The following is a 15316-nucleotide window of genomic DNA, read 5'->3' as shown; positions in this document are numbered from 1 at the left end:
CGGGGTGAGTGATTTGATATTGGCCGTTGGATCACCAATGATCAACGGCCGTGATCTTTCCACTGAAGGGAACGGCGTCGTTTGGTCTCATGCTGGGAATGGATCAAGCCGGGTTTCAGTGGGTTCAGGTAACGGGTAAGGGAGATGGGACGAGGGCCGTCAGATCAACTTGGTTTGAACGGTTGAGATGGGTGGTTCTTGAAACGACGTAGTTTTGGTATCAAACTACGTCGTTTGGTGGCCTGGGAAATGGGTCTCTTGGACCGGCTGCCTTGGGCTACTTTTGGGGCTTTTGGGCCTCGAATTTTCCTAAAGAAACTGGCTCAATCCGATTTTTAGACCAATTTGCACTCTTTTCTTTTATTTTCTAATTTAAAACACAATACCTAAGTAAAGTAAAATTAAACACATATTAATTAACACTTAACACAATTATCACACACATATTAAAATATTTAAATAGGTAAAATCACACCATGGCAACAAATAGAATAAAAGATGCATATTTTGTGATTTTCCTTTTAATAACCGAATTATGGTTTAATTACACACGACATATGTTTTTTTGTATTTTTGTTTGATAAGACTAAATAAAAACAGACAAGACCACAAATAACTACCAAAAATGCCACGTAAATTCCAAAAATTGTACAGCAAGACCATTTGTTATTATTTTTGATTTCTTTTGGAGTAATTGTCGTGTAAACAAATCACGTGCTCACATTGGCGAATGTTGTATTACACTCAAGAGCAGGAAGTTAAGGTATGTGAGGCTAATTCTCTATGTTTGGGAATATTAGTAATTCTCCCTACACTATATTTCTTTTACCACGTTATCAATTGCATCAGAAATATAGTTAAACTTAGTTCCTTATAGTTGCAGAACTTCTATTCTCTAGTTTCATAACTTGTTCATGACTTTCATTCTGAACGTTGTGAGCTCAGTTCATATTCAATATAGACTTGGGCTTGATGTCCCTGAGTCTCAGTATATCTTACTCAGCATGTCATAAACAGTTGAAGTTTCAGTGTTCATAATCAGTTCAAGAATAAATGTCTCAGTCTAGTCCTATTCAGTATTTCAGTATTATGTAACTCAATGTGATTCAGCATTCAAGTATCATGTAACTCAGTATGGTTCAGTATTTCAGTATGATTCTCAGTTCCTGAATGTTGAACACCTGTATTTGGGCCTGAGGCCGCAGTTTATGTTTTATGCATCTTTGGCCTGAGGCCGCAGTTATGTATACGTATACTTGGGCCTGAGGCCGCAGTTGTGTGCATATATATATATATATATGACCTGAGGCCGCAGTTTATTTATTCAGATAAACAGGTTGTTCATCATTCAGAAGAGAGAGTATTCATATCCTTACTTCCTTTGTTCAGTTCAGTTATCAGCTATCATTTCAGTTATCAGTTGTCATTTCAGTTATCAGTTATCATTTCAGTTTCAGTTTCAATAGTTATCATTTCAGTTATCAATTATAAATTCTCAGTTATCAGCTTGGTTTCAGTTTCAGTATTTATAATTCTTTTTTTCAGTTGCTTTTCATACCAGTGTAATTCAAATGTACTGACGCCCCTTTTTCTCGGGGCCTGCATCTCACGATGCATGTAATGATTTACAGGTTGATGATTCAGAGCGCTAGGATTCTTGTACCAGCTACTTGGTGATCCCCAGTTCTTCCGGGGGATTATCATTACCTTACAGTCGTCAGTATTTTCAGACAGTCAGTGTTTTTAGTACTTCATTAAAGGCTTCATAGACTAGAGTAACAGTTAGACAGAGTCTCAGGCTTTCATGTTAAGTAATGTTGGCTACATATATGTTTCAGACTTGTTTTAGTATTTTTGCACCTTTGATTTATATTATCCAGACTTTCAGTATATCAGCATGTGTTAGTTTATCTTCCGTATTCAGTATGTTATGATATCACATGTTGATTCAGCCAGCCAGTTGGTTCGCTCGGTCACATGTAGTTAGGCACCGAGTGACGTGTTACGCCCAGGCCCAGGTTCGGGGCGTGACACTTAATAACACATGTGATGTGACATGACATCCCCTTATCCAACGGCTAAACCTTCTACCCAACGGGTAAAGACTATTATTTTGTCTTCCCCTATAATCAAAATAAATTATACTGATATATAAGCATACACGGATAAAATAAGAGAATACACAGTATTTGGCACATGATTTTCGCCCATGGTTTCAATGGATAAACCTTCTACCCAACGAGTAAAGACCATTATTTTGTCTTCCCATGTATGCCAAATAAATAACACTGATATGCATGCATAAACAGATAAAGTAAGAGAATACACATGTCACGATCCATTGTAGGATCATGACCGGCACTTAGGAGACAGTGCACCTAAGTAAGTCTCATCGGTATTTTACAGAAAATTGGACACATAATCAGTCTATGCATATGTTTCCGGTAACATAAATCAATTTAACAAATCAATAATAAACTCGATAAATATTGTATCATAGAAAATATTTATATTTGGGAGGTTTCCAAGAAAGGATCATATAATCTGTAGCATTGTGTGGACCCCTTCGTAAAAAGAGTCAAATGTAGTTGGAGGTGCCTACTCAAGGAAAAATTATAATTGTACACTAGTTCTACCTTCCTACCAGCGAGGGCTATAACTCTAATCGGTAATCTTTAAATACAAGGTGCACAAGGTCTAAAGAACTCGCCATTAGCTATGGCATCCTTTAAAGTCTCCTCCCATTTATACTTTTCTTTATAAACAGTAACTATTCATACGAAAGCATTTTCAAAATAGTACATGGCATTTCAATTCTTATCAAATCATGTAATCCCATTTTGGTAACAGTAATCATATCTCAAAAAACGGTAAAACATGTCTAGTAACAGTAAGAACATTTTAAATAACTGTAAACATCTCAAGTAAACTGTTTAGTACCATATCAAGTAAAGGACTTGTCCCACATGAAATTTCAGACATTCAGTAACAAATATTATTTTCAAAATCGTGTACAAACCATGCAGGTAAAAAAATACAAGTTGCGGTAAGATTACTACTCACAGTACTCGTGCCGAAATACCAAACATGTCACCTCAAGAAATTGGTAGGACTTCCTTCAGTCAATCTATAATCACATCATATTGATCTAGTGTTAGCTTACTTGTATAAGCTTATTCGTAACTAATTCAGAATATCCCTCTTTAGGTTTTAATTTTTGATTCTCAATTTGTCAAGTTGAATTTTGTCCATGCCTCTAAAAATAATCCTCTGCCTTAATTGTATTCTTTAAGTCTTCTTAAATTTTTGAGACTAAGGAAAGTTGTTGTAGTAGATATATGCTTCGAAATATTTTTTAAAGATTCTCATCCTTGTTTAAGCATTAATTGCTCATGTCTTTATCAAGATAGATTTCTATAGTGAATTATTCACTCAAACATACTCCAGTACTTCTATTTCTTTGTGGCATTCAATAATCTATTCACAATCTATATAAAATGTTAGATTTACAGGAAAATACTAATTAAAAATCTGATATTTTTTTTCAATTGATCATCAAATATAAAATCTAGTTTCTTTCTTTTTAATGAGCATCCGTGCATCCAATTCAATTAGAACTCACTAAGTTACCAATATCATTATGTAACTGAAATCATGATAAATCAAAGATACACAAATCAATGGAATAATAAGATATACCTTGAATTTAGAAATAACAATGGTTCAGAATAATTATATTGAAGCACCAAGTTGCTAGCAGCTATGGAACTCTGCTTGATTTTTTCCCTTACTTTGGAACTAGAAGCTCTCATTTGTTCCAGTGGGCTTTTGCCCATTCTTTTATTTGACTAGGTTTTATTTAATTTTTTTCCTTTTTTCCCTTTTCTTATTCTTTTTTTTTGTTTTTATTTAATTAGTTTGCTAAATGACCAATGTATCCTTATTTTAAAATTTTGGAATATTACATCCTACCACCTTATAAAGATTCAGTCCCCGAAATTAACTCAAGTACGTACTTGTAGATTGAAATAAATGGGGATACTTCATTCGCATATCTTTTTTACTTCCCAAGTAGCTTCTTCAATGATATGATTTCTCCATAAGACTTTAACGAACATAATTTCTTTTGATCGTAGCTTTCTTACTTGTCTATTAACAATAGCGGTATAGATGATGCTTCAAGCACCTGAGATGAGCCCGATATATATTTTCTTAGCATTGAGACATGAAACACTGGATGAATAAAAGACAACTCAGGAGGAAGTGCCTAATGATAAGCCACAACTCTCACTCAGTCTAGTATCTCATACGGTCCTATAAACCTGGGGCTCAACTTGCCTCCTTTCCCAAACTGCATCACACCTTTTATGGGGGAGACTCGTAGGAACACTTTGTCCCCAATTGTGAACACTAAATCTCTTCTTCACTTATCTACATAAGACTTTAGTCTACTTTGAGATGTGAGTAATCATTGTCCGATAACATATCCTCCAAGATCTGTATAGTACATTCAGACTGCCATGTCTGTGGATGAAATGCAGTACCAAGATCTACTCGTGTACCCAACGCTTCTTGGAAAGATTTCCAAAATCGTGAAGTAATTTGTGATCCTCTATCATAGATGATGGAAACTGGAACTTCATGAAGTCGGAAAATTTCGTTCATAAATATCTGTGCATACCTCACTCCACCATATGTAGTCTTCACGGGCAAAAAGTGTGTTGATTTTGTCAATCGATCTACAATTACCCACACATAATCATAACCTCTAAGGGTACGGGTTAGGCCAGTCACAATATTTGTGGTAATTCTTTCCCACATCCATTTTGGAATCTCAATTTGTTGTAGTAGTCGTCCTAGGGGTCATTGATGCTCAGCCTTGACCTGCTGACAAGTCAAACAACTAGAAACAAAGTTGGCAACATCATTCTTCATGCCTTCCCACCAATAAAATTACTTCAGGTTATGATACATTTTTGTGGATTCAAGATGTATAGTGTATCTAGAGTTGTGGGCTTCTTCAAGAATAGCCCGTCTCACCCCATCTACATCTGCTACACATAGCTTGTCACCCGTTCGAAGAACACCATCCCTTCCAACAATCATATCCTTGTTTTTACCAGCTAAGACCTCATCTCTGTATTTGCATAATTGCTCTTCTTCATATTGGTTGGCCTTAATGCGCTCAACTAATGAAGACTTAGCCTGAACACAAGCCAACAATGCCTCTAAATTTCCGACACTAAATCTGACACATGTACCCACTAGTCTATGCATATTTTCAATCAAAGGTCTCCTTGCAGGAACTATATGTGCCGAACTTCTCATAGATTTTCTGCCCAATGCTCAGCCACCACATTGGCTTTTCCAGGATAATACAAAATAGAACAATCATAGTCCTTGAGCAGTTCCATCCACCAATGTTGCCGAAGATTCAAATCTCTCTGCTGAAAAATGTATTGGAACTGCATATGGTCAGTATAAATCTCACAAGTTTCACCATATATGTAATGCCTCCAAATTTTTAAAGCAAATACCATTGTAGCCATCTTCAAATCATGTGTATGATAGTTTTACTCGTGCTTTTTTAATTGTTTCGAAGAATAAGCTATAACACGACCATTTTGCATGAGAACACATCCTAATCCCACCGAGACATCACAGAATATTGTAAATCCTCCAGAACTCGATGGTAAGGCTAATATTGGTGTGGTTGTCAGACACATTTTGAGTTTTTGAAAGCACTACTCACATTCTTCGGTCGACTGAAGCTTTGCATTTTTCTATGTTGGCTTAGTCAGTGGCGCTGCTGTTCTGGAGAAATCCTGCACAAAACGTCTGTAATAGCTTGTGAAGCCTAAAAAGTTACGAATCTTTATAGGAGAAGTAGGTTTGGGCCATCTCTGCACAGCTTCTATCTTCTTGGTATCTACCATAATTCCATCTTTGGATACAACATTCCCCAGAAATGTTGTTGAGTCTAGCCAAAATTCACACTTTGAGAACTTAGCATAAATCTGACGTTCTCGCAATGTCTGCAACCAATAATTCATCTTAACTTTATTGACCCACCAATAATTAAGGGCATAGCGCATGCATAATACGCGCTACATATATAGTGCTTATTATGCATGCGCTAGACCCTCAATTATTGTACTCCCAGGACTGTTTTTTTTACTTATTTAAGGAGTTTCAAAATTTAGTAAAAATCCATTCAGGATCCTTCAGGTCTTCCGAAATATTTGTTGGTTAACTTATTTTGCATTTTGTCATAATGTTCGAAGAGCGAAAAATTAGGGTTTCATTATATTGGGGGGGTGAGGTTGTGGTGGAGAATAACTCAGTACGCTATACTTGTTCTCCACAGTGTCATGTTAAGTTGCCACTTACAATGGAGTACGATAGATTGGTATTGTTATTATGTAAAAAATGAGTGAGGAAACGTTCAATTAATATTACAGTAACCGGAAAATATTCGTATTCTGTTACTCCGCAAGGGGTTGCTTGTTATGCTGAGTTTAACATCGAAAACGATAAAACTCTGACAGATTTTTGAAAACTCCGGATGAATACCGGGAACTTCTTGTGATAAAAATGTTAGAACGCCAAGGCTAAAGACGTCTGCAATATTGAGGTTCCGCAAAATAGGGATAACCCTCAATCATGGGGTGATTTTTTGGAGCAGTTTTATCCGAGCAGGTTCCGTTTGAAAGAGTTTGGCCAGATCCAAACTTATCTCCACGGGCGAATGAGGAACGAAGACATAATTTCTCTTCAAGTTTACATAATCCACAAGTCGAGTGGTAAACTTCAATTTTCCTTTGTATTACGATATATTTTTTTTATGTATTGTATTTGTATTAACACTCATATATTCCACAAGGGTACCGGCCAGATATGAATTTTACAAGTTATGAACCAACGGACAGTTGGAACATGCCTAGTTTTGGTGTATTGGATCATGGTGGTCCATCCGGGAGTCATCAGTAGGATATCAACAGATTATGATTTGTAAGTTAAGTGATAAAGTTTATATGTAATATTTGGATGAATTTGAGAAACTCATTATTTTATTAGTTGTGCAGTGAAAACTTAGCAACTTGAAGGTCCTGTCCTTGCTCAATTGCCCGAAGACGATATATGTAATCGGGATTTGGCAGATGCGCAGAGTCAGGAAGATGATAGTGATTATGAAAACAATGCCAATGAGTCTGGAGATCACACACCCTTCCCTGATGAGGGTGATGATGATGAGGACGAGAATGATGAACCTGATTTGACGAGGGAGCATGATGCCACCAATCAGCATGCTCCATATATGCAGACTCCACCTCCCGTTAGACCGAGATTGTACGAGTCCCATGTGTCGTTTCATTCAAGGGAGATTCCCTACCTTGATCAGTTACCTAGTATGCCGAATGTGGATGCCCTCACAAGGGATCTTGACGACATTCGGACAACAATGTAGGATGAATCTAGACCAACGGTGCTGTCAAAGATTATGCTTTTTGATAGCGCGACTAAGCAGGGCGATACGAATGTATAGCATAAAAGAGTGTCGTGGTTCATGAGTCATCTCCTAAGCCCAAACCTAATATAGATTGTGGACGTAAAATTTAAGGCATTTTTTACTATGTATATTATAATCATGAAAAGAATTGACTATGTTTTCACCTGCAGCAATGGTAAAAAATCGGCAACGTCTCTCTAGGTGCCCATGCACACCCGAAACATCTGCCTATACAGGTAAGCTAGAACAGTTGCACCCCAACTGTAACAAGATAAATCATCTAGCCACTCCAGAAAATGTAGACATCACAAGCTGACTAGGTTTTTCGAAGTGTTCGGGAACAATATACCACCAAACATCATCAGCAGCAACAGTCTCGTGTGCCGGTCGATATCCTCTAGTGACGAATCATTAATAATCTCCGCATCCATCACCACCAAATGTTGCCGAACGGGCGTCAGCTGCAATCAACTAGCCCAACTCAATGCACTCGACTCCGCTGGCTAGAAACCGGTAAGCCGCTGCAACACATGAAGGTAATCTACTCCTGTATAGTCTCTAAGAGCATGCGGGTAAGCTACAGGTATACCATCAACAGGCAGCCCGAAAAGAACCTCCACGTCCAGTCAAGCGTGATGGTAGCCTCGTCGATGGGTAGATGAAATGTGTGCATCTCCGGTCGCCACCGCTCTATCATAACCGTGATCAATGTTCAGTCGAACTGCGACTGGCCGATCTCTATGATCCTGTAAAAACTCGTATCCTGAAGGCATCTAACTATACGAGGATGTAGTGGGTGGTCCCTAATGAACTCCCACATATCGTCTATACATCTGGGGCGGAATATCTAGGCCAGACACCGCCCATCCCAGATGTGTGAAGACCTATGATTGCCTTGTAGCAACAGTAGCTCTCGAGATGCAGGTCCAGGATGCACAGGGGGAACCTCCATGATGATGTATGTAAATTGAACAATATTAATTAAAGTATTTTTCTGTTTAATTATTTAACATCTTTAAATATGTTGCAATATCTTTTATATTAATATTTAATCAATAATTTTTCTATATTATTACTTAGGTTGATACATTTTCTATATTATCATTTTATATGTTAGTTTCTTACTCAGCTATTTTTGGGTATAATAGAATTGAATAATTAATTTTTATAACTATACATGATATAATTAATAAGTATTCATATAAAAATACTTAGTTTAACAAATTTCTTATATTGTTGTTTTTTATGTTATTTTCTTACATTTTTTTGACTAAAATTCGAGAGGGCTTATGTTTGAACAATCATCTTTTTTTTAGATATTTTTGGGGTTAACAGAGAATTAAATAATTAATTTTAATAACTAAAAAGATATTTTAGTAATTATTCATATAACAAATACTTAGGTTGATAAATTTCCCATATTAATATTTCATATGTTAGTTTCCTATATTTTTATACTAATTGAATACTCTATCTGAGTTTGTTAAAGAGGGCACGTATTTTTTATTCTACACAAAGGAATCTTAAAGAGCACTAAAGTAACACTACTCTAAATGGCCATAAACAAAGTCAACTACCATAAGCTAAAATTTATTATTAGTTTTCCTACACTAAAGGGCACTACATAACAATTAAGGGCACAACATAACACTAAAGGGTACTAAACAACAGTGAAGTCACATATTAATATATGTACAACAAAAAAAATCACATATAACAATAATTATTTATAAAATAATAATATATATTTTTTTAGTAATTTTTTAGCATGTAAATAAACTAATCCAGATAAAAAATAAAAAATTAATTAAATCACAAAACGATCACAAAAAAACATACACCACAGTAAAAAAATAACTAATAAGCATTTTATATACATGAGTTTTACCAAAAAGTAAGTCGGAATACCTCGATTTAAAGTCTTTTGAAATGTGAAAGTTTGATGATTTGGGGGCCGAAACGAGCAATAGACGAGATCCACTACACGACAACGCCTTGGATCCGATATTAGCTTGCTAGAATACAAGACACTTTTTGGGGGACGAGTGGGCTCCAATGAAGTTTTATTGCTAAAAATATTGGGGGGGGGGGGGACTGATTTTTTAACTTCTGCTTCTGTCTGATCTGGGAAGGAGACGGGCCCGATATTTTATATAGGTATAGCGCATATATAGGATGCGCTATACCTACCTGTCTTTTCAACTTCTAGCATAGCGCATCCTGCATATGCGCTATATGTAAACTTTGCCAGCCAATTTAAAGTTCAAATTTAGCGCACCTTAACGGACAAACGTGCCGTTACGATATAACACGGCGAAAAACTGCATTATGTATAAAATGGTACTCAGTTGTTTTTTATCACCTATTTTTATTGTTTGAGTCCAAAAAGACAACATTTTGGTTCAGGGTTCCTTGGCTGAGCCATGCCGATATGAACGACTGTACTTTAGAAAGGTCGATATCTCCCTTACGACCAAATAATTTAGGCCCAAATTAAACAAAAGAACTATGGGTTATAGAAGACGACCAATAAATATCATGTTTAAAGCTCCTACGCTTTTCAAGAAAATCTTAAATAAGCCCTTAAGCCATTTTTAGTGTCACTCAACTGCCTAAACTTTTATTGTGGTAACACACAACCCACTCCCCTCAAGTTCTACTCATAAAAATTATCTTAGAACAAGAGAGCAATTTAGATTTTTCTTATTATCAGAGGGGCTCAAATATTTCTATCCTCCTATGTGTTAGCATCCCCTAACTTTGAAAAGGAAATTCTGCCACCTTTCTAGCATAAAGAGAGGAGAAAAATATTCTTTAAACCCCTAAATTTAACTATTTATATTAAATAAAAGTGATGGAAAGGGTTAAAACAAAACAAAAGTTCACGGGCTTGAGTGAGCTAATAGTGGTAACCGCTTGCGAGAGACATTTTTAAAAGTTTTAAGGGCTTGCCTTTAATACCTTTAGGGATCGTTTGGTACATGGGATAAGGATAATGATCCTGATCTAGACTTTGGGATTAACTTTATCTCATGTTTGGTTTGGGGTATTAGTTAATCCCGAGACAACTTTTACACTAAAATGGTGGAATTAGTTATCCATATAAAAGGTGGGATAACTAATCCCATGGGATATCCCACAATTGTATCAAACGACCCCTTGTAAGCCTCGGAACTAGTTCCAAGATCAAATTACACAAACAGGTATTATAATGTAATTCCTAAACCTCTGTTAGTATGGTCAAGATTGAGCATCAAGAATAAGAAAACATATTGAAACATGGAACTACATTTGAATGATGTGTGGCCAGCACGACATGCAATTACATTTGAGTTATCCAGAAATATACTTCCAACAGAAATTGGAAGATAAGAATGGGTCAAAATATATCTACCATGTCCAAAATGATGCAAAGTAAGGTGGTAATCATATCCAACTCCTAGGAGATTAAAGCTTCTCCATGCAAAATACGTCTTTCCCACTTGTCAAAATATATGTATCAATCTTTTCAGCCTTAAAGGCAATCTTTCAACTAAACAGGGAGTAAAACGAAGCAGAAACCATCTACCTTAGCATTGTGTGAATTAACATACATATGAAAGTACATTACCTTCTAGTCAAGGAGATTAGAGAATCATACCACATTTGATTGTTGGGGTACACAATTACGATCTATCTGATATTTGTACCTACAAGTTTAAGAGCGATGATATAGAGAACAGTCAATGTTGCAAGCTCGTGGTGACAAGGAATATCCTATAGAGAGAGAAAACTATCAAAACCCAATTCTTTTGCTAAACTCACATCATCAGACAGTTGGCTCCTTACAGAGTACATTGACTTCAACATTGTTTCTAAAGTGCCTTTGGTCAACTGGAACTGCACATCCCTTTCTTTGCAGCTAGATTTTGCATCACCTTGAAGCTGCATGGAACAGGCTTTAGAAAAACTATTAAAAGCACAAAACTTTCCATTTGTCACATTAAAATGAAAAGACAAACATGAAAAGCAAAGTCACTATGCTCTTTCCTGAAAGTCAGAAGCCTGAGGCCAAAAAGGAAATAAAATGGAAAGAACTCACTTTTCTTTGCTAAATAATGATTGCTAATAGACACAACTCAAGGAATGAGTAAGGCTTGGTATGGAACGGCTTAATATATGACCAATCACATAAGAAAGCAGTCCATAAATGTTAAGCAATTGATTTTTTTCATCATAGGAGTGAAATACCATGGAAATTCTTCTTCTCTTTCTCCAGATTGACATGCCAAGATAGATAACTTGTACCTTTTTTATAATGGTACAAAAGTAGATATATCATTTGTACCTTTAAATTTGTAATTGCTGCAGGGCCTCCAATTTCACTGCCCTCATTTCCCCTGCTCCATGTCATTGCTCTCAGTTGAGGCAACATGACCTGATTGTGGATAAGATTCAACTTTAGTGTTCCATTCTTCAGCTAGATAATACTACATGCATTACTGCTGAACCTATTGAGACAGTTTCAGACCCGGTCATTAGCTGTATATTCTTTAGCTATATCTTCACGCCACTCCTTTTGAAATTTTTGCAGTAGAAGTGTTAATAATCTTTGTAACTCGGGTTGGACCTCAGCAGGAAACAACTTTTGAATTTCATCCTTCTTGGCATTCTCATAAACACATTTGCGAATCAAAATACGAAGGCACACCAGAAGCTGCAAAACAAACATGTAAATATGATGGCTGATATAAGAATCACATTACTTGAAGTAATTTTTTTTTTTGAGAATGGTAACAGTTATCACATTACTTGAAGTAATTCCCATATCTTTTTATTTCTTCCCTTTTTTTAATAAGTAAACTTTTAATAACTAATGTAAGAAACTTCAGGAATGAAACCAAATAAGCTCATTATGCAAAATAGAGATGACTATAGATTACAGATTAAATTTTACATTCTTACAACTAATAAAACAAACATTTGTATATGATACTTAGACGTACACAATATTCACATAGAGAAAATTCCAGCAACCTGATCACCGCCTGCACAAATTTAACCTATATAAAACACAAAGTAGCACCAACATAAGGAGGAACCAGGCTAATACCTGAAGGTGCAGCTGTTCTGAACTTTACATCAGAATATCAGTATTCCTCCAAAACTATCATTCTCATATGCAAATGACGAAACAATAAGGAATGATTCATTTAGAGAAAAACAAAGTTGCTAAAACAATGTTCATCCTTTCGTAGCAATGGGCTATGCTTAAAGGATGATAAAAGTTACAGAGACTCAGTAGATGCTACTAAACAAATGCAGTTGAACGCATTTGTAGAGAAATCTTCATGTTGCAAATTATATTCCTTCTGAAAAGCTGTAAAATGCAATAATTTATCTTCACTACATTCAGTTTCTAGCTTTGCCCAGATCTTCTACAGAGCCCATCGACAAGTACAATCTCACGGGGTATACAATGGCGATAGTCCTAGAAAAACACACTGCACGTTCTATATGCTACCATGTAGTACTAGATGTTGGAGATATTGCATTTTAACATTAAAACTAATATTATCCATTTGCATGACTTTACATTTTAATGGTTTAATGGTGAAAAGTAGTCATATTTTCTTGTATGACTCTTGAAACCACTATCTCATGATCTATCCATTTATTACCCTACTAAAAGTTAAGTTACTAGTCTTTAACCCATGATCTCGTGTTCATACAATTTTATACTCACCTAATTCTTATTTATTATATGGAAGAATTTCTACATGTATAAATAGGAGACTTTCTTCCTTGTGGTGATGCACCAAAAGGTTTTGTTCAGTACAGAAGGGTCACTGGAATTAAATTCCTTAAATCTGTAGGGAACCTAAGAATTCCAACATTACATCAATGCCAATCAAAAGAAGCATTACACCATATTTTAAAATTCTGAATAAATCTATATTTCACAATAGAATGTTCTCCTTCATGCACTCAATAGACTTTGATTCCTTTCAAGGTATTAACCACATGAATCATAAAACAGAGATGCTTCTCAAATCTTCTTCTACTTCTTTCTCAGTGGCCAACTTTTCCAACTCCTTAAAGTCTGCTTGACATTGGATGGCATAAAACAGTGCATCCCATACAAATTCAAAATCATGCCCCGTATTTTCCAAACATACTTGCAAACAAAAAAAGATGATTCATCGACTCCCTCTTCCCCTACAAATATAACACTGGATACATAGGTTAAAGCCCCTGCTCTGCAACTTATCTTGTGTCAAACAAGCTTCGCCTGATGAATCCAACCAAACATTCTTTGCTTGGAGCCTCGGATTTCCATGTTATTATCCAAGCCATTCCATGTCGTCTTTAGCCAACTTCCTTGTCAGCAATTGATAACAAGATTTTACAGAAAAGTTGCCATCTTTAACCCTTCCAACAAACAGAATCCCTTACTGATCTGTCCAGCACAATCCCTTCAGCGTTCTCCAGTAAAATCCTAACTCTTCCAATTTCCGAGTCATGAAAATTTCTTCTAAACTGGAGAATGGGGATTCCAACTTTTGCCATCCCAGCAATCTGCAATCGCACAGCTTTTGTAAACTGCTGAGCTGTAAAAATCAGAAAAGGCATTAGCTAAGGTGGTTTTTCCCCATACCACTTGTCTCCCCAAAATTTAATTTTCCTCCCATTTCCATTTGTAAGCTCTTGAAATTCACCCCATAAACTATTGATAAATTTTGAAAAAGCAGCACCAAGTGAACATACAACTAGAGTGGTGCATCCGAAGTCCTGTAGCCCATATTTGCATTTCATAACCTCCTTCCAGTGTTCCTCTCTCCAATATCGCATCTCGAAAACCATTTGAGCAATAAACTTTTGTTGTGAAATCTTAGGTTTCTGACACATAAACCTCCATATTTTTTGCATAGCAACACCTCATCCCATCTTATCAAATGCCTTCTTAATTCCCCTCCCATAAGAATATTGAGATACAGTTGTGCAAAAAAAAAGAGTGGTGAGAAGGAAAAATAAAGTATGACTTAGACAAATTCTAGACTAGTTGTTAAGTTCAGCATATGATTACGTATTAGCAACAAATTAATTTCATCTGCTACCGAACAGATATGAAGAAAGGTGGAAGGAGGAAGTATATGGAAGAGAAGAGAACTTACAGGGTCGAGGTCAGAATCATTAGGAAGCTGAAGCATTTCGCGGAATATTTGGCGGTCGGCGGCATCAAGCCCTGTCTTGCGAGTTCTCCACAGAGCTTCAAGTATATATTCTATTGATTCCTTCGAATTGGCTCTCCCCAACAGCGCTAAATGCTTCCACACGCTCATCTTCCTTCGTTGCTCCCACTTGAAGGCGTCAATTCAACCTAGCTGGGCCCTATTGTTAAATGCTGTGGACTTGGGGTGATGGACACAAAAGCATAGAGGAATGTCCCAAAATTGGCGGTATTTAATTATTTCGGAATCGCATACACCTCTTTAGGACCGGATTAAATTATTCATCCAAGTTTATGGGATTGTCTCTTTTTTTTTATACGCTGGATTTATTATTAAGCAGTAAATTAAATAGAGTTATTACCGTGCCAGACTAATTTTAACGAAATAATTTCTAATAAGTCTTTGCAGAAAGTAGATAAAGCAAATAAAGTTGGTTCACTCCAAAAGTTCTCGTCACACTCAGCGTTAGTATGCGAGTTACAGTTGCTCCCAAACTGTGTTAGTCTGTGCGCCACTTGGTTTCTTTCCCGGTAGACATGCCTAACATTCGGTTGTCCTAGTGCGTTGAGCAGGAACCTGCAATCATGGAGAAAAT

At 36.3% G+C, this 15316-nt stretch overlaps 1 protein-coding gene across 9 annotated transcripts in view; it reads right to left on the bottom strand.

Annotated features, from left to right (window-relative positions):
• The window catches only part of LOC104238080 (uncharacterized), a 35941-nt gene extending 20976 nt beyond the window's left edge, over nt 1-14965 (bottom strand). For 2 of the 9 annotated variants that reach the window (XR_011402661.1, XR_011402659.1), the window contains exons 1-7: nt 14665-14945; nt 12496-12537; nt 12021-12206; nt 11838-11927; nt 11315-11434; nt 11121-11199; nt 3064-3127 (exon numbers count right to left, since the gene is read on the bottom strand). Coding sequence is in view for 4 of the 9 variants with exons in the window: in XM_070158499.1 (XP_070014600.1) it covers nt 11176-11199; nt 11315-11434; nt 11838-11927; nt 12021-12206; nt 12496-12537; nt 14665-14832 (630 nt within the window). In the remaining 5 variants the exon portion in view is untranslated. Of the gene's footprint in view, nt 1-3063; nt 3128-10701; nt 11200-11314; nt 11435-11837; nt 11928-12020; nt 12207-12495; nt 12538-14664 lie in introns of those variants that run through there. The other 7 variants (XM_070158499.1, XM_070158498.1, XR_011402660.1 and 4 more) reach the window with 6 other exon arrangements.
• Between the last annotated feature and the right edge of the window lie 351 nt (nt 14966-15316).

The sequence above is a fragment of the Nicotiana sylvestris genome, chromosome 10 (assembly GCF_000393655.2).
Source record: "Nicotiana sylvestris chromosome 10, ASM39365v2, whole genome shotgun sequence".
In the NCBI taxonomy this organism is placed as follows: domain Eukaryota; kingdom Viridiplantae; phylum Streptophyta; class Magnoliopsida; order Solanales; family Solanaceae; genus Nicotiana; species Nicotiana sylvestris.
This window is presented reverse-complemented; position numbering and strand designations above follow the sequence as displayed.